This window comes from Tilletiopsis washingtonensis, assembly GCF_003144115.1.
Source record: "Tilletiopsis washingtonensis strain MCA 4186 unplaced genomic scaffold FA09scaffold_4, whole genome shotgun sequence".
Lineage (NCBI taxonomy): Eukaryota > Fungi > Basidiomycota > Exobasidiomycetes > Entylomatales > Tilletiopsis > Tilletiopsis washingtonensis.
The window spans coordinates 499,757-515,472 of record NW_020312001.1 but is presented as its reverse complement, the minus strand read 5'-3'; the positions used below and the strand labels follow the sequence as shown (position 1 = coordinate 515,472).

The following is a 15,716-nucleotide window of genomic DNA, read 5'->3' as shown; positions in this document are numbered from 1 at the left end:
GTGGTTGAGGCGAGGCCGAGGCCGCGTCAGCGAGGTGGAGGTGCTGCTGCGCAGCCAGGCAAGATCCGCGGCTTGCTTTGGCAGCGCTTGCGCGGCTCGCCCGTGCACCCAAGCTTGCATGACAGGACGCGCGTCGTCCTTCCGACACCCATCACGAGACCTGTTCCCCCTCCGCTGCTCGCTCGCTTGCTCGCTCGCTCCGATCACGAGCAGTGCGCTACGCCTGCACGCACCGCCCGACGCCAGCGCTCCTTGCGTCGCGCAGCAGGCCGCGTCAGCTGCCAGTGTCGAGTTTCCTCAAAAGCCGGCGGTGCAGCCCAGTCCACGGCGCACCCCGCACACCACCAGCATGGACGACCTCGGCGACGTCGACTCGCCGCTCGCACACGCTGTTGACTACGAGACGTCCGACGAAGATGAGCCGATCCCGACGCTGGCGCTTGGCGAGGCGCGCGCCGTGCGCGCCCGCAAGGCCGGCAAGCGCGAGGACCGCAGCAAGATGATGGACTATGCCCGCAGCCTGCCGTACGACTGCGAGACGCTTGAGGAGTTCGACGGCCGTGTCGCTGCCATCGTGGCGCGCCTCGTCGCGTGTGTGCGAGCCAAGGAGTGAGCACACCTCGCGGCGCGTCGTTGGCGCCCGTCGCTGACCGCCGCCGCGCAGCTGGGATGTGGGCTTTGTGCAGTGGAATCATAGGCTGCAGTGTCTGCTGTCGCTCAAGTAGTGAGTGTACCGCAGCGCCGCACTTCCGTCGCCTCTGACATGGTGCAGCCCGCTGGAGCGAACAACGCGAGCGCGCCTCGCCCGCATCTACTTCCACGTCGCCGTGCTGCCTGGCCTCGAGACACGCATCGTCGAGCTCGCCGCCAACACGTGCATGGCGCTGATTGAGTGAGTAGCAATCAACTAAGCCGCCGCTGCTGCAAGGCTCACGCCCTTCCGCAGATCCAAGAAGCGCATCAACAATCACGACCTCGTGCTGCCATGGCGCCCGCTGCATGCGCTGCTCGTCAAGGAGCTCTTCCCCAAGAACCGCCGGAGCGACCGCTCGGGCATCTCCGAGACGCTGCTCGACCTCGCCGAGGTGGCGCAGCGCTTCTTCGACCCTGATGCGACGGAGGAGATGCTGCAGACGTTCCTGCCGCGCCTCAATGGCGCCTCGCTCAGCTCCGTGATTGCGACGCAGGCGTTCCTCGTGCACTTCCTGCCGCTGTCGCACCCGCAGCGCTGGCTGCCGACGATGTTCCGCCTGTGGCAGTCCTTCTCGTCGTCGCTCTTCGACGACCAGATGCTCGACCTGCTCGCTCGCCTGGCCGAGCTGCACGTCGCCGACCCCAGCGCCTCGTCTTCGGCTGCTCGCCGCAAGGTGGCGTGCCAGGCCGACTGGGTCGAGGGCATTGGCAAGGGCAAGCGCCGCGAGGTAGACGAGACTCGGGCTGCTGAGGACGAGGAGATCGAGGAGGACTACTCCGGCCTGTGGTCGGACGTCGGCATCTTCACGTCGGAGCAGTTCGCGCTCATGATGACCAAGTGCCTGCGGAGCATGGGCGTGCCGGTCGGCAGCAGCAAGGCCGCCAGCTCGGCGCTGATGGGCCAGTCGGTCGGCACCGCGCCGAGCGGCGCCGACGCCGCTGCGTCTGGCCTCACGCTGCAGATGAAGAAGCCGAGCGACCGGCTGCATAGCTTCAGCGTCATCATCGCATACTCGATCATGCCCGACGGCCCCGTCTCGCCGCCGTCGACCGCCGCACCCACCCCGGGCGTGAGCACGCCAGCGCCGGGCGGCTCCAACGGTGGCCTCGGCGCCGCCTCGCCTGCACAGACCACGTACCTGGCCGGCTCGCGCGCCCTCGACCAGCTGGCAAAGCTCGTGCAGGCCACCGAGACGTCGTACCACCCGTCCAACTGGGGCCTGTGGCAGATCAACCTCACCAGCTTCGTGTCGAATCTGACGTGGGAGGTGCTGAAGCGCAGCAAGGAGGAGCAGTCCGACTCGTGCAAGACGCCGCCCGAGCGGCGCCTCACGCCGGCGATCCTCGGCGAGTTCGTCAAGACGCTGCGCACCGTCACGCTCATGTCGATGTTCTCCAAGGACCCGATGAGCGTCGCCGGCTCGCAGTCGAGTCTGAAGCGCATGGCGCTCCTCGAGCCAGATCTGATCTTCCCAGCGGTGCTGGAGCGCTCGTTCAACAGCCTCGAAGCGCTCGAGACGACCGCACGCACGACGGCCATCATTACCGCCCTCTCGACGCTCTCGATGGGCATGGTCTCGCGTGAGCTGTGGCGGCCCGGCGGCAAGCACCTGGCGCCGCTGCTGCACGCCACGCTGCTCGGCCTCGACATCAATGACCCGCTCAAGAGCATGAGCAGCTCGCTGTTCATCCTCAACTCGTGCCTGCTCGTCAAGCTCGACGACCTCACGCGTCCCGAGCTGGTCTCTGCCGCAGATGACCTTGCGCGGTCGGCGGGCGAGAGCTCGATGCAAGTCGACTCGCCGTCTGCAGAAGACGGACGCCCGACAGCCGCCGAGGAGGACGATGCGCTGCGCATGAGCACGGCCGAGTTGGAAGACTGGATCGTGACCTTCTTCCGCCGCGTGCTCGCGCTCTTCGAGGCGCTGCCCGAGGAGGGCAAGGGCGGCAGGACCGGCGGCAAGAGCGAGGAGCACGTCGTCAACACGCTGCTTGCCGCGTGCGACACCGTCTGCTCAGCCATGTCGGGTCACTTCTTCGACCTCACCTTCCGCGTCGTGACGGAGTACTGCGCCACGACCGTCAACGCCACGGCTGTGCGCGTCATTGGCGCTCTCGTCAGCTGCTTCGCACGTGCCGACTCGGCAAAAGTGCTCAACCGCCTCGTGCCGCTCTGTGCGGATCAGATCGAGAGCGAGCTGGCCTCCGGCGCGAGCTCCGAGCGCACGACGAGCACGAGCATCCCTGTGGCTAGCGACGCCGCTCTGCACTGGCATCTCAGCATCCTCATCGGAGCAGTGGCCAATGCCGGCACCGCCCTGCTGCCGCACCGCCAGCGCCTGCTGGCTCTGCTGCGCGTCGTCGCGGACAAGACGCAGACCGAGCGCGGCTACTCGTTTGCCGCACGGCTGGTGCAGCGTCTGATCACCTCGCTCGTCGGCATCTACCCGGGCGAGCAGCGAGCCTGGAGCCCTGAGCAATGGGACAGCGCCGAGATGCAGGCGCGCAGCCACCTGCAGTGGGGCCAGATGTGCCTCGCCAAGGACGCCAACCTGAGCTGGCACGTGCCGAGCGCCGAGGAGATCGACTTTGCGCTGGAGATCCTGGCGCAGGTCGGCGGCAGTGCACTCGACACCGTCGAGCGTCTGCAGCAGCCCGACGCGACGCGGGACAAGGTCTGGTCGAACGACTTCTGCCGCGCCCTCACGCTCGCGCGCAGCTGCTTCATGAGCGTGGCCAACATGGCAGAGGAGGACGAGGAGGGCGGCGGAGCAGCGGCAATGGACTGCGGCGACGAGGTGCCCGAGTTCATCGCCATTCCGCCGCGCTTCAAGGCCGGGTTCGTCCTCACTGACCGCGACGACACGCGCTACAAGACCGTCATGGCGTTCCGCAAGCGCTTCGGCGAGACGCTCCATCGCGCCGCGCAGAGCACGCAGGAGTCGGCGGCCGAGGACCAGATCGACTGCGTGAAGCTGCTGGTGCGCTCGATTCGCACGTTCATGATCACGTACGCATACTACGGCGAGGACTACAAGTCGCACGCGCGCTCGCTCGCGTTCTTCCGCTCGATCTCCAAGATGTACGCCAAGCAGCGGCTGCACCCGCGTATCTTCTGGATCCGCCGTGCCGCGCACTACCACAGCAGTCGCGCTCGTCTGGCGTCGTTCCACCGCCGCCGCACTGCGCTCGACGATGCGCTCATTGCCGATGTGCTCGAGCTGTGCCTGTCCAACTACGTCGGCATCCGCAAGACGGCCCAGGGAGCGCTCGGCGAGATTGCCTCGTACTACGACGGCACGCGCGTCCTTTGCCTGCCGAAGCTGCTCGACGCGGTGAAGCTCACGGCCGCACAAGGCACGAGCGACAAGAGCGACGACCGCTTCAAGGGCGCGCTCTACGTGCTCGGCAGCAAGGGCATGATGAACATGTGTGTCGTCGACGCACGCTTCACGACGCGCTACATTCTCGCGCTGCTCTCGGCGCAGAACCACTCGAAGCCGTCGATCCAGAAGCTCGTGCGCATCAACCTTGAGAACGCCCTGGCGCGCTTCCACTCGCCGATGCGCATCCAGCTGCAGTCGGACGAGCTCGACGAGGCGCTCTCGCTTGCCGAGCAGGTGCCGCAGTACGAGGCCGTTGGCGCGGAATTGCTCGACGCGGTGGCGACACGGCGCACGCAGCGGCTGGACACCATCAACAGCATGCATGCGGAGCTGACGCCTCGCTTGCTCGAGCTGGCCAAAGCGCCCGAGACGCACTGGGCGTATGCGCTGGTGGCGCTACGCCTGCTCCGTGCAATTGGCGTTCGCAGCGATCAGCCGCTGCATGCCGGCCTCGCAGCCTATCTCGGCAGCCAGGTGATCAGCGAGAACCCCAAGACGCGCCGATCTGCGCAGCTAGCCGTCACGAAGGTCCTGTACACGCTCAAGCTCCGCTCGCTGTGCAAGGACGACGCGGCCCTCGTCGCCGGCGAGCCCACGAACCCGCTCAAGCACGAGGAGCAGCTGCCGCTGCCAGTGTCGCGCGAGTGGAACGACGCACACTGGGCGAGCTTCGCCGAAGGCTCGATGGAGCCCGGCGTCCGCCTCTTCGACAAGACGACGTCCGGCTGGCTGGTCTGGGGCAAGAAGCTGTCGTACTACTCCGCGCCGCCGGAGGACGTGCCGGCCTTCGCCTGGGAGGAGGCCTCGATGGGCGCCGTCGACGCGCTGCGCGAGTGCATCCGCAGCGAGGCGTGGTGGGAGTCCTTTGCGCGCCACCTCAGCCAGGAGAAGGACCGCGACTACCTCAGCGGCGAGAGCGTCGACCTCATCAAGTCGCTGTGCCAGGTCTTCGGCGCCGAGGTGCTGCCGAATCTGCAGCCGCGCGTGCTCGCGCTCATTGGTCAAGCCGACCGACATGGCCACCGCGCCGCCGGCGAGCTGCTCGGCGGCTGCCTGCGCGGCTCCAAGCACTGGCCGCTCAAGGCGCAGCGCGAGCTCTGGAGCTTTGTGTCCGACCTCCTGCCCCGCATCTTCCGCGAGAGCACACCCGACAGCCAGCCGGCGTGGCAGATGATGGTCGAGCACTGTCTCAGCGGCCGCGACCCTCGCCGTTCTGCACCGCTGCTGCACTTCGCTATCGAGGCTGCGCGCGAGGCTCTCGGCGAGGACGCCACGGGTATCAGCCCGTGGGAGCAGTCGAAGCGCCTCGGCATGCTGCGCGGCGTGGAGCGCTCGCTCGGCACCAAGTTCTTCGCCTGGGCCTCCGAGTTCACACAGCTCTACACGGACGCGCTCTCGTCCGACTACGCCGAGGTGCGCATCAACATCAGCGAGGGCCTGGTGGACCTCGACCTGCTGCGCGTCTCGCCGTCATTCGGAAGCGTGCCGCTGCTGCTCGACTCGTGCGCGACGGGCTCCGGCTCGCTCTTCGCGAAACCGGAGGTGTACGCGGGCCGCTTCGCCAAGATCCAGGCGGCGCTGTCCGAGTGGCGTCCGCAGCGTGTGCCGATGGCCACCGGCACCTCGAAGTAGTGAGTGCACAAGGCTCACGCCGATCTTGCGCTCTCGCTGACACTCTCTCGCCACAGCGACCGCGGCGCGCTCACGACACTGATGTGGATCAGCGCCTCGATGGGCGACCACCGCGTCTCTGCGCTGCCGGACCTTGCCATCGACTTCCTGCCGCACATCTTTGAGATGCTCGAGCTGCAGGACAACGTCGAGCTGCAGGCGACGGCACGCCGCGTGCTGTACCGCATGGCCTGCTTCCCGTGGTCGGCGGCCAGTGCCGCACGCTTCGTCTCGGCGCTGCTCTCGGTGGTGCGCGCCTCGCGCGAGTCGTGGCGCACGCGGCTGGATGTGCTGCCGGTGCTGCAGGTCGCCTTCTTCCAGAATCTGTTCAGCCTCGAGCAGGCGGCGATCCACGAGATCGTCGAGCTGCTGTTCGAGCTGCTGGCCGACGCGCATCTCGAGGTGCGCGAGATGGCCGCCACGACGCTCGGCGGCATCGTGCGCTGCAGCCAGCGGCAGATCATCGCGACGCTCCGCAAGCGCTTCACCGCCACGATCCTGAGCGTGCAGCTGCCCAAGCGTAGCGACGCGGGCTTCGCGGCGGCGCTGCTGAAGCTGCACTCGGGCATCCTCGGCGTGACGGCGCTGCTCTCGGCATTCCCTTACGAGGTGCCGAGCTGGATGCGTGAGTCATCAACGCCTTTCCTGCTGACCGCTCGCTGACGTGCTGCCCTTCAGCCGCCCTGATCTGCGAGACAGTGAGTGGCCCTGCTGTCTCGCTTGCCCTTGCCTGTGCTGACCTGCCTCCCGCAGCTCGTGCACCACGACGACTCGCCGCCGCCAGTCTCGACGACGGTGCGCAAGGCGGCCGCCGACTTCAAGCGCTTTCACCAGGACACGTGGGAGCAGGACGCGCCGCTCTTCGGCGACCGGCTGAGCGAGGTGTCCGAGTGGGCTCGCGGCAGCTCGAGCTACTTTGCATAGAGAGGCCACGGCCGCGACCATGTAGCATGAGCACCGCGTAATGAGACTCCGTAGACAGCAGAGGGTGTCACGGGAGGCAGCGGCGCTAGCTTCCACCGTCGTGGTCCGAGAGCCGGAGCAAGGCACTCGTCCATCGCAGCCGAGTTCCTGCTTATTGCCGTCTAGCGTAGCGGCGCCAGGATGAGGCATGGGGGAATGGGAGAGGAGTCGAGGGGAGCTCAGGCCGCACAGCGGCGCTTCAGACAGCTGCTCCGAGTCCCGTGCCGGAGGCGTCCAGCCGGCTCTCCCGAGTCCCTGCATATTGCCTCCTTGCCCAACCTCGTTGAGCGGAAGTCGGCATCAGGGGTCCAGCAGTGGTGTAGGGCCTCCAAGCTGCTCTGTGGTGACCTCTGCGCTGCGGGGAGCCGTTGCGTTTGGCGGAGCAGGGCCGTGCGTGGTCGTACATAAGCAGCCTGCAGCCGCGCCGCTACGACGCGTACCGCATGACCCTTGGCAAAACGCCGCTCCCGGCTGACCTTTCGAGCCTGCCTCCCGACCACACCAGCAACACTCGACGACGCAACACCATGGCGCCGCCCGCCGCCGGAAGGACGCCTCAGGCGCCCGGAGCACCGCTGCTCGTGGCTTGCACGGCGGCGCTGGCGGGCGCGTACTGGCTCGGTACCTCGCCGCTGCAGCTCCGCACGGCCGGCGTCTTGGTGGCGGCGTCGCGTGTGCTGCCGCTGCTGACACGCCCGGTGCTGGCGCCGACGTCCGCCGTGCTGCTGTTGCACGCCGGCATCAAGGCGCTGGGCTATGCCGTGCCACCTCTGGCTGTCGTCTTGCCGGCCTGCCTCTTCTTCCTCGTGGCGCGCCTCGACCTGCCGCAGCCGCCCGGACGCACCGTCACGACGCTGATCCTGACGCCCGGCGCGCCCTTCACCGTCGGCCCCTTCAGCTGGCTCGCCGGTCTTCGTGCGCACTTCGGATGGCAACGCCACGTCTTGCAGCGCACAAAGCTCGGCAAGACGGCGGAGATCTTCGAGGACACGGACTTCCACTGGGGCCTCGACAAGGAGAGTGGGCGGCGCAAGCAGCCCGAGAACGGCGAGCTCGTCCGCAGCTGGGACCGCATCGTGGTCTGGGATGACGACTGCCCGCCGCTCGACGTCTTGGAGGAGTGCGTCGTTCAGAATCTGGCGTACACAGCTTCATTGCTGACCTGCGCTCGCACAGGTGGCGCTCGATGGCCGACGAGCCAGCTGACGCAGCAGTCCGCGCGCTGTCGGCGCATGCAGTGAAAGGCGACGCTCTTTCCGCCCTTGCGAACGCGCTGCAAGATCCAGAAGCGCCAGGCGAGCTGCGCTCTGCGGCCCAAGCTCTCTTCGCGTCATGCGCTCGCAGGCCGCCGCCCGGCGCCGGAGCGCTCAGCCTCGACTACTACGCGAAGCGCAAGGGCGCTGCCGCGGCCAGCAAGACGGAGGCTCCGGGATACGAGTCGTGGGATACGGTGACGAAGCTGGCACGGGAGGACATGGAGGCTGAAGAGGCGGCAGACGAGGAGGAGCTGCGCGAGGAGGCGCGCATCATCGACGAGGGCCAGAAGGTGTACTACCGCTACGGCCCGCCGATCCTGTGAGTCGTTCTGCTCTCACTGCCGCCGTCCAGCCTGCTGACCCTGCCGCAGAGTCTCGCTGCTGCACATGGGCCTGTCCGGCGGCTTCGCGTCTGCGCGCATCAGCGCCGTTCTGACTGCAACAGACTACCTCATGCCGCGCGTGGCGGCCAATGCGGCGTCCGGACGTATGATGACCGAGGCCGCCGCCAACCGCACCTTCGTCCGCCTGCTCGAGACGAACGTGTGGAACCTCGACGTCATGGACCGGCCGGCGAACTTGCGCCCGCCGTCGGAGCGCTCTCAAGACAGCGTGTCGCTGGACAGTGCCGGCGCCGGCTGGGTGTCGAGCGCACGGGTGCGCCTGCTGCACGCGAACGTGCGCCTTCAGTGCGCGCGCAGAGGGACGAGCTCGGACGCCATCAATCAGGAGGACCTCGTGGCGACGCTGTGCGCCTTCGCCATCGTGCCGCTGTGGAGTCTTTCGGTGAGTCGTACTGCGCTGCTCCTTGGCTGGGTCGTGGCACTGAAGAGAGGCGCATCCAGCGTATGGGCATCGAGCTGTCCGAGCAGGAGCGGCAGGACTACGTCGCCGTGTGGCGCCACGTCGGCTTCTACATGGGCTGCCATCCAGCGCTGCTGCGCCGCACGTTTCGCGACGCAGGCACCGCCGAGCGCTTCTGTGAGTGGCAGCGCAGCTTCGCGGCGAGGCCCTGCTCACTCGCTCCTCGCCAGTCTGGTCGGTGGCGTGCCACCACTTCATGGACGTCACGCCAGCGCGTCTCTGGGATGCGCCGCCGCCGTTGCGAGGCGACGAGGTGCCGGTCGGCGCAAAGACGGGCCCAGCGCTGCCGCTGCTCTACGCCATGTCCAACCGGCCACCGTCGGGCATGAGCTTCGCGGCGAACTGCGGTGAGAGCGTTGTGCTCTGGCGTCGCAACTGCGGCTGTGCTGACCTCTGCTGCCTGTTCAGCGCTCGCCCGCTTCCTCATCGGCCCGTCACTCTCCACGGCGCTGCACTTGCCGAGTTACACGGCCTGGCGCGCAGTGCGGCTGCGCATCGCGCTCTTCGTTCTCATTCTGCCGCCGCTCTTCGCACGCGCCTACCGACAAGCCTGGGGCGACGAGCTGCGCGTCAACTGCCAGATCGTGCTGCGGCGCCTCGTGCTGTGGAGCCTGAAGCAGCAGGGCAGCCGCAAGGCCACGTTCCGCACCAAGACGACCGACGAGGCACACAACGCCGACGGCGAGGAGATCGAGCTCGACCCCGCCGAGGGCCAGCGCATGGTCAAGGCGTACCGCAGCCTGCTGCGCGAGATGGGCCTCGTGCTGGCGTGCGGCGGCGCGGCTGGCGGCTGGCTCGCCTGGCGCGTCCTCTCCGCAGCGCTCCGCCAGTGACGAGGCTGGCGTCGTGACTCGACCCCTGCTGCTGTACACTACACCCATACCGCCCAATCTAGACGAGCCAGATGATCTCAGCTGACTGACCGAAGCGAGGTTGGCGACAGCGGAAGCGTGACAAAGGAGTGAGCTGCGATACTTGGATTGCCTCGCGTCAGGTAGCACGTTGCACACAGAGCACGATCACAAGCTAAAGAGTTCACGTTTGCGTAGTCTGCACGGCGGCGGACTCAAGCTTGCGTTGCTGATGTGCTTGCGCGGAAAGCTTTCTGCGGCGCTCGTCCAAATGGAGGCTGCAGCCCGCACAGTGGACTCGGACGTCGCGCGCTCGGCAGGCTGCAGGACAGGCTGATGGACGAGCTCGAGGTCGACGGCTGTCAAGTGCAGCATCTGGCCGAGGAGACGCGGCGGCCGCAGAAACGCAGCGGCGCATCGATACGGACGCTTGTCGCCTGCTGTCCTTTGCTTGCCATGCCCACCACCAATGCGTCTGCTTGCATCGCTGGGTATTGACGTGGTCTGGACCTTGTCTGAGGGGTATGCAGCGCAGCGCAGGCCGCATGGACACCGCGGGTGCGCAGAGGCGCGAGACTCGCGAAGTCTGCCTCCCGCTGAAGCAGCAGAGTCTGCGTGACAGGTGTGCCGGGTCACAATTTCTGCTCCGATCACTCCGTCTTGACCCGCTTCTCCGTCGCAGCCTCCTCGTCGCTGCGTGCGCGCTTTCGCCGGCCAGCATACGCGGCACCCGGCGGCGGCGGCTGCTCGGCCAAGTTGCGCACGGCCGATGCAGCGGCTGAGGCGGGCTGCTGCGCCTTGGCCTCGCGAGCTTCGGCGATGGCTTCGATCAAGTAGCTGTGCAAGGTGGTCAGGATCAGGGCAGCGCTCGAAGCCGAGACGGTCGACGCACTCGAGCTCTTCTTGCAGCTTGGCCTGCTTCGCGGCCGACCTGGCTAGGTTGTCCTTGGTCTCGACGCGCGCCTGAGCCGTGGTGGTCAGCATGGCAGACGAAGGAACATGTACAGGAGTACAGCGCGAAGGTCACGCTCAAGCGGGGTATAGCGAGAGCCGCCAGCAAGAGGACGGCGGCACACCCGTCCTGACACCGGCCGAGCCGCTGCTACTGAGCGACAGGCCGCTGCCCTGCCCTGCCGCACACACTGCACACGTTAAGCTACACACTCACCTGCTTGGCCTTCTCATAGCGCTCCTTGTAGTCGTAGAAGCGCTGCGCGTAGTTGACGTTGGGGTTGGGCTGGCCGCGCGGCGTGGGTGCGACGGGCGCCGGGATCATGGCCGCGGGCGCTGCTGCCGCCGCGGCCGTCGGGGCGTCGGGCGAGGCGGCGCCGATGCTGCTGCGGCGGCGCGCGGGCATGGCGGCTCTAGCGACTGCGGCTGCAGCAGAGAGATGCGATGAGAGCTGGCCGAGGTTTAGGGAGATGGCAGAAGGAAGGCAGGCCAAGACGCTGCAGCGCGGCTGCTCGCCGTCGAAGTCGCGCGGCGGCGTCCTCGAGACGTTCCCACGCCGGTCTTGGCGCTAGCGCATGCAACGCACGTGCCAGCCTGCAACGGCCGGACCTTCGCTTGGCGAGCACGGCTGCTTTCCGACCACATCACCCTCAGACACCATGGCCGCCTTCAATCTCGACGAGACGCTGCAGTTCGCCATCGACCTGGCGCACTCGGCCGGCGCCATCATCCTCGACGGCGCACGCAAGCGCGAGCAGATGGACGACGTCGACTGGGACGCAATCCTCAAGAAGAACACGGCCGACCTCGTCACCGAGACGGACCAGGCGACGGAGCGCCACGTCAAGGAGAAGATTGCAGAGCGCTTCCCGGACCATGAGTGAGTGTAGCAGAAGAGGGCTTGGCTACTGCGCTCGCTCATGCTCGCCCTGGCGCCAGGTTCATTGGCGAGGAGTCGTGGGCCGCCGGCGAAGAGCCGAAGCTCGGCGACAAGCCGACGTGGATCGTCGACCCCATTGACGGTGAGCTATAGACTGCGTGTGCTGAATCGGACGCTGGCTCATGCGCTTCACTAGGCACGACCAACTTCGTCAAGGGCTTCTCGTTCCATTGTATCTCGATCGGTGTCTGTTACCAGCAGAGGCCAGTCATCGGCGTGATCTTCAGCCCTGCCCTCCAGACGCTCTACTACGCCTCGTCGGGCAACGGCGCCTTCCGTCTCTCGCCCGCAGACGGCGGCAGCCCGCGCCGCCTGCCGCTCGCCAAGCGGCCGGCGCCGCTGCCGAGCCTCAAGATGGCCGTCGTGGCCGTCGAGTGGGGCAGCGACCGCAAGCGCGAGACGATCGAGAAGAAGACGAAGGCCTTCGCGACGCTGTGCGGCGATGCCGATGCGGGCGTCGAGGGTGGACGCATGGTGCAGGGTGAGTGCGCCGAGTGTCTGCCATGCTTCTACATCTCACGCGCCTCTCAGGCGTGCGGTCACTCGGCTCGGCGGCGCTCTCGATGTCGTGCGTGGCCGAGGGCAGCATCGACATGTGGCAGGAGATTGGCTGCTGGGCCTGGGATGTCTGTGCTGGCACAGTCATTGTGCAAGAAGCGTGAGTCGCGCCTGCCAGCCCCTCGGCGTGCTGCCAGCTGACAACTTGCGCAGCGGCGGAGTTGTGCTCGGCTCGAAGGCCGACGCCCTCTCGTCGCTCTCGTCCCCCGACTTCGGCCACGTCACGCCGCAGATCCTGCAGGGACGCAAGTACCTCGTGCTGCGTGCCATCGGCGACACGGACAAGGAGAGCGGCAGCGACGCTCAGCGGCGCATTGCCGCCGAGTTCTACAACGCCATCGACGACTGGGAGGCCGCATGAGCTCACGAGATCACCAGCATGCGCAGCGCAAATATATCAATGGACGTGTGCTGGCCAGGGTCACCATGAGCGAGGAGCGGGAACGTGTGTGTGTGTGTCAGAGAGAGAGAATGTGTGCGTGAGGTCCGTTCGGGAGAGATGAGGCAGGGCGAGACCGGAAGTGAGGAGACGAGCGGTGGCAGTGGTGAGTGGAGGATGGTAGCGCGAGCCCGTTGCGGAGTGTGCGTGTGCTGGGTTTCCGAGAGACTGGGTGAGACCGGGGATGCGTGGCGGAAGATAAGTGAGGGCGTGAGGGAGCAGATGAAGGCGCGGCAGATGCTCAAGCGAGGACATCCGGGCTGGCACGCTGGGCCAGACGCTCTTGCTGCGATAGGTAGGAGACGTACTGTCAAGGAAGCGATCATCAGCGGCTGGCCCTGCGCAGTCTCGACGCCATGCTCACCTCATACAGGAAGGCGACCTGCTCGGCCGTCTCGATGGCCTTGGGACTGCGACGGCGGCGCACCGTCTGCACGAGGCGGTCGACAGCAGCGAGGTGCTCGGCGCTGTACTCGGGGCGCAGCTCAAAGGGGCACTGCTCGTACGGCAGTGTGCCGGTGCGCACCAGGCCGAGCTTGTACATCCACGTACAGGCGATGAGGCCGGCGCGCCCGACGCCGCCGCGGCAGTGCACGAGGATGTGGCGCCCTTGCAGCGTGTACTCGGCGACGAGCGACGTGATGATCATGTCGATCGTCTTGACGCACGTTGGCGCGAAGCCCTCGGCCATCGGCAGCCGCACCACGTCCATGCCAAGCTGGTCTGCCTCGCGCTCGTACGTCTCCCATGGCGCGCCTAGGTACGCCAGCTCCTCGTCGTCGAGGCAGCAGACGACGGCGCCGACGCCGAGACTGTGGATGCGCTTGAGGTCGAGCCCGAGGTCACGGCAGATGGCACCGCGGCCGCGAACGGGACCCGTGAGGCGCACCTTCTTGCCGGGGCAAGACGAGAGGAGCAGGTTGCCGATGGCGCGCGGCCCTGGGCGTCCGTCGGTGGCGGCGCTGGTTGACGGCTCGTGCGGTGCGACTGGCTCGCGCTCGTAGTCCTTCGGAAAGACTCCACCGTTGGCACGCGCGGCCGCTTGTGCGTGCTGCACGGCCTCGGTCTCAGCCTCAAGCGCCTTCTCGCAGAGATCGACGCTCGGTCGGCAGCGGATCAGGCGCAGGCCGTCGCGCTGCTGCTTGCAGTGCAGCTCCGGCGTGATGGACACCTCCTCTGCGGCGGCCGGCTGAGAAGCAGCGGGCGCGTCGCTTCCGCGCGCCTTGGCTGGTGTTGTCAAAGAGGCAGACGTCTCGACCAGCCGAGTCGGTAGCGAGGGCATCACCTCCCGCAAGATCGTCTCGAGCAGCTCCGGCGGCACAATCAGGCTGATGCTGCGAGTCGAGCACATGTCAGCTGCGGTCGAGGGTCACGCGGACGGGACACTCACTTGATCGGGTGGGTGTCGCTCGTCTTCATCGCGAGAGCAACCTGCGCCTCCTGCGGCATGGATGCGACGGACTGCGGCGGTGCAGACGAGCCGCTCGCCTCAGGCTGCGGCATGCCCGAGATACGCTCCTTCTCCTGCGTCATGACCACCTCGCGGTCCAGCTGTCCTGTGACGACCACGCCGGAACCATCGCGAGCCTGCGGAGGCGCGCCATCGGCACTGCTCGTCGTGCTCGCTCGTGTGCCTACCACTGTAGCATCAGCCGCCGCATCGGCAGTGCGTCCGGAGGAGCTGCCGATGTTCTGCATCATCGCGTCCTGCATGTCTGCCTCGAGGCCATCAGGGCGGGCGCGGTCATGTCCCGCATCGCTCTCCACCTCCTCGACGCCGTCCGAGTGCGGGCGCTTGACGCCGCAGGGGGAGGAACTTGGCTGCCGTGCCGCCACCTGCGCCCTGGCAGCCGCACGCTCGGCGGCGCGGCGATCGCGGCGCATGCGCAGCCAGGCAGCCGCTCGCTGCTCGTTGTACTCTTGCTTGTGTAGTGTGTCCTCCACGAGGCTCGGGTGCTGCACAGATAGCGGCAGATAGGCGTAGCGCGAGCCTGAACACGCGCGTCAGCACGGACGACAGCGCATCGCACACCGCGCGGTTGACTCACCCTGTGCGCCAAACTTGAGCCGGCTGTACGGACTCAGGTGGTGCTGGCTGGCAAACCAGCTGAAGTCAAGCAGGTTGAGCCACTTCTGGTACTGGCGCGCCCGCGCCGCCTTGTAGACGTGCTGCACCAGCGCATCGCGCTGCTCGTACGTCGGCGGCGGCGGCGGTGCCTCCTCTTGCGGCTGTGCCTGCTGCTGCGTGGCGCTCGCAGGCGCAGGCGGCTGCTTCGCTACAACAGCAGCTGCCGGCGGAGGCGCGGCAGCCCCACGTCCGTTCGCAGCTTTGGCCTCAGCAGACGGAGCACGCTCGAGCTGGGCTGCCTTGCCCGACTGGAGCGAAGCTGCCGGTGCGGAGGCTGCGGCCTTGGCCGGCTGGACGTGCGCCGTGACGACGTTGCCGGCGTGTGAGGGGCGCACCGGCTCTGGCTGCCAGGGAGCAGGCACGCTGACGGATGCCGGCAGATTCTCGGAACGGGCAGAGACGCGGAGCCGCGAGCCAGAGGCCGGCAGGTCGGGAGACGCCTCGACGGCGCCGGACGAGAGCAGCGGCGAGCGCGCCACGCTCGGCTGCGACATGGCGACGGCGACAACGGCGGACGGCCTGCAGCGGCGCCGGCGGCTGGAGAGGAGAGAAGGGAGATTAGAGGAGACGCAGAGAGGAGAGAGTGTCGAGAGGCGGTCGAGGCGCGAGTGCAGGTCCGGGTGAGAGAGTGCGTGTTATGCCGCTGGCATCGAAGGGTCGCCAAGGAGTCGCAGGAGGAGTCGAGAGGAAGCGTACACGAAGAGCAGGCGGAGAGGCTGCGCGCAACAGGCCTTGCTGGTGCAGTGAGGCGTGACGGAGAGCAGAAGCAGCTGACCGTTGCACGACGAGACGCTGTGCTGCACGGGCGGGAAGGAGGCGGCCCGGGCACGCGAGTGGTGACGGCGGAGGCGGCAGCGGAGGCCTGGCGCAACGCCGAGAAGCAAAGCGCGTGCGGAAGGGAGCGAGGTGTGCGTCAGGAGTACAAATCGGCGGCGAGAGAAGGCGGAGCGGCGGGAGCGTTGGAGAGGTGTGGGGGACGGCCGCCGCTGAGGCCGGGAAGGGATGGCGGGGTGGGC

General features: G+C 67.5%; 6 protein-coding genes across 6 annotated transcripts; 3 read left to right on the top strand and 3 right to left on the bottom strand.

Annotated features, from left to right (window-relative positions):
* The first annotated feature begins 147 nt into the window (after positions 1 to 147).
* On the top strand, positions 148 to 6,830 carry FA09DRAFT_305172 (hypothetical protein). The gene is made up of 7 exons (XM_025740496.1): positions 148 to 609; positions 665 to 724; positions 773 to 892; positions 947 to 5,710; positions 5,768 to 6,375; positions 6,429 to 6,448; positions 6,504 to 6,830. Exons 1-7 carry the CDS (start codon positions 350 to 352, stop codon positions 6,672 to 6,674), a joined length of 6,003 nt encoding a protein of 2,000 aa, XP_025600374.1. The 5' UTR covers positions 148 to 349; the 3' UTR covers positions 6,675 to 6,830.
* An 80-nt stretch (positions 6,831 to 6,910) lies between these two features.
* FA09DRAFT_358852 (hypothetical protein) lies at positions 6,911 to 9,737 on the top strand. Its single transcript, XM_025745020.1, has 6 exons — positions 6,911 to 7,833; positions 7,890 to 8,288; positions 8,341 to 8,755; positions 8,815 to 8,950; positions 9,004 to 9,180; positions 9,242 to 9,737. The coding sequence occupies exons 1-6, from the start codon at positions 7,157 to 7,159 to the stop codon at positions 9,664 to 9,666; spliced, it is 2,229 nt and encodes a 742-aa protein (XP_025600373.1). The 5' UTR covers positions 6,911 to 7,156; the 3' UTR covers positions 9,667 to 9,737.
* Positions 9,738 to 10,334: 597 nt separating this feature from the next.
* Positions 10,335 to 11,041, bottom strand: FA09DRAFT_336925 (hypothetical protein; the record flags this gene model as incomplete). The annotated part of the gene is made up of 3 exons (XM_025743946.1): positions 10,335 to 10,521; positions 10,577 to 10,647; positions 10,853 to 11,041. The coding sequence occupies 3 exons, from the start codon at positions 11,039 to 11,041 to the stop codon at positions 10,335 to 10,337; spliced, it is 447 nt and encodes a 148-aa protein (XP_025600372.1).
* Positions 11,042 to 11,274: 233 nt separating this feature from the next.
* Positions 11,275 to 12,553, top strand: FA09DRAFT_358850 (hypothetical protein). Its single transcript, XM_025745019.1, has 5 exons — positions 11,275 to 11,515; positions 11,575 to 11,657; positions 11,712 to 12,056; positions 12,107 to 12,233; positions 12,287 to 12,553. The coding sequence occupies exons 1-5, from the start codon at positions 11,295 to 11,297 to the stop codon at positions 12,492 to 12,494; spliced, it is 984 nt and encodes a 327-aa protein (XP_025600371.1). The 5' UTR covers positions 11,275 to 11,294; the 3' UTR covers positions 12,495 to 12,553.
* A 383-nt stretch (positions 12,554 to 12,936) lies between these two features.
* Positions 12,937 to 13,500, bottom strand: FA09DRAFT_291816 (phosphatases II; the record flags this gene model as incomplete). The annotated part of the gene is made up of 1 exon (XM_025739991.1): positions 12,937 to 13,500. A coding segment is annotated over one exon (564 nt), but the record flags the coding sequence as incomplete, so codon positions are not given.
* A 267-nt stretch (positions 13,501 to 13,767) lies between these two features.
* FA09DRAFT_205385 (hypothetical protein) lies at positions 13,768 to 15,403 on the bottom strand. The gene is made up of 2 exons (XM_025739458.1): positions 14,621 to 15,403; positions 13,768 to 14,563 (listed from the first exon to the last, which is right to left on the bottom strand). The coding sequence occupies exons 1-2, from the start codon at positions 15,192 to 15,194 to the stop codon at positions 13,959 to 13,961; spliced, it is 1,179 nt and encodes a 392-aa protein (XP_025600369.1). The 5' UTR covers positions 15,195 to 15,403; the 3' UTR covers positions 13,768 to 13,958.
* Positions 15,404 to 15,716: the final 313 nt, after the last annotated feature.

What these genes read in the sequence shown, in the direction of transcription:
- FA09DRAFT_358850 (XM_025745019.1), top strand. Translation starts at nt 11,295, where the DNA reads ATGGCCGCCTTCAATCTCGACGAGACGCTGCAGTTCGCCATCGACCTG. An exon ending in GAGCGCTTCCCGGACCATGA is followed by an intron (nt 11,516 to 11,574) that starts GTGAGTGTAGCA and finishes CCCTGGCGCCAG; the next exon opens with GTTCATTGGCGAGGAGTCGT. An exon ending in ACAGTCATTGTGCAAGAAGC is followed by an intron (nt 12,234 to 12,286) that starts GTGAGTCGCGCC and finishes CAACTTGCGCAG; the next exon opens with CGGCGGAGTTGTGCTCGGCT.
- FA09DRAFT_305172 (XM_025740496.1), top strand. Translation starts at nt 350, where the DNA reads ATGGACGACCTCGGCGACGTCGACTCGCCGCTCGCACACGCTGTTGAC. An exon ending in GCCACCGGCACCTCGAAGTA is followed by an intron (nt 5,711 to 5,767) that starts GTGAGTGCACAA and finishes CTCTCGCCACAG; the next exon opens with CGACCGCGGCGCGCTCACGA. An exon ending in CCGCCCTGATCTGCGAGACA is followed by an intron (nt 6,449 to 6,503) that starts GTGAGTGGCCCT and finishes TGCCTCCCGCAG; the next exon opens with CTCGTGCACCACGACGACTC.
- FA09DRAFT_358852 (XM_025745020.1), top strand. Translation starts at nt 7,157, where the DNA reads ATGACCCTTGGCAAAACGCCGCTCCCGGCTGACCTTTCGAGCCTGCCT. An exon ending in CCGCTCGACGTCTTGGAGGA is followed by an intron (nt 7,834 to 7,889) that starts GTGCGTCGTTCA and finishes GCGCTCGCACAG; the next exon opens with GTGGCGCTCGATGGCCGACG. An exon ending in AGGCACCGCCGAGCGCTTCT is followed by an intron (nt 8,951 to 9,003) that starts GTGAGTGGCAGC and finishes GCTCCTCGCCAG; the next exon opens with TCTGGTCGGTGGCGTGCCAC.
- FA09DRAFT_205385 (XM_025739458.1), bottom strand. Translation starts at nt 15,194, where the DNA reads ATGTCGCAGCCGAGCGTGGCGCGCTCGCCGCTGCTCTCGTCCGGCGCC. An exon ending in GCTCAAGTTTGGCGCACAGG is followed by an intron (nt 14,564 to 14,620) that starts GTGAGTCAACCG and finishes GCGCGTGTTCAG; the next exon opens with GCTCGCGCTACGCCTATCTG.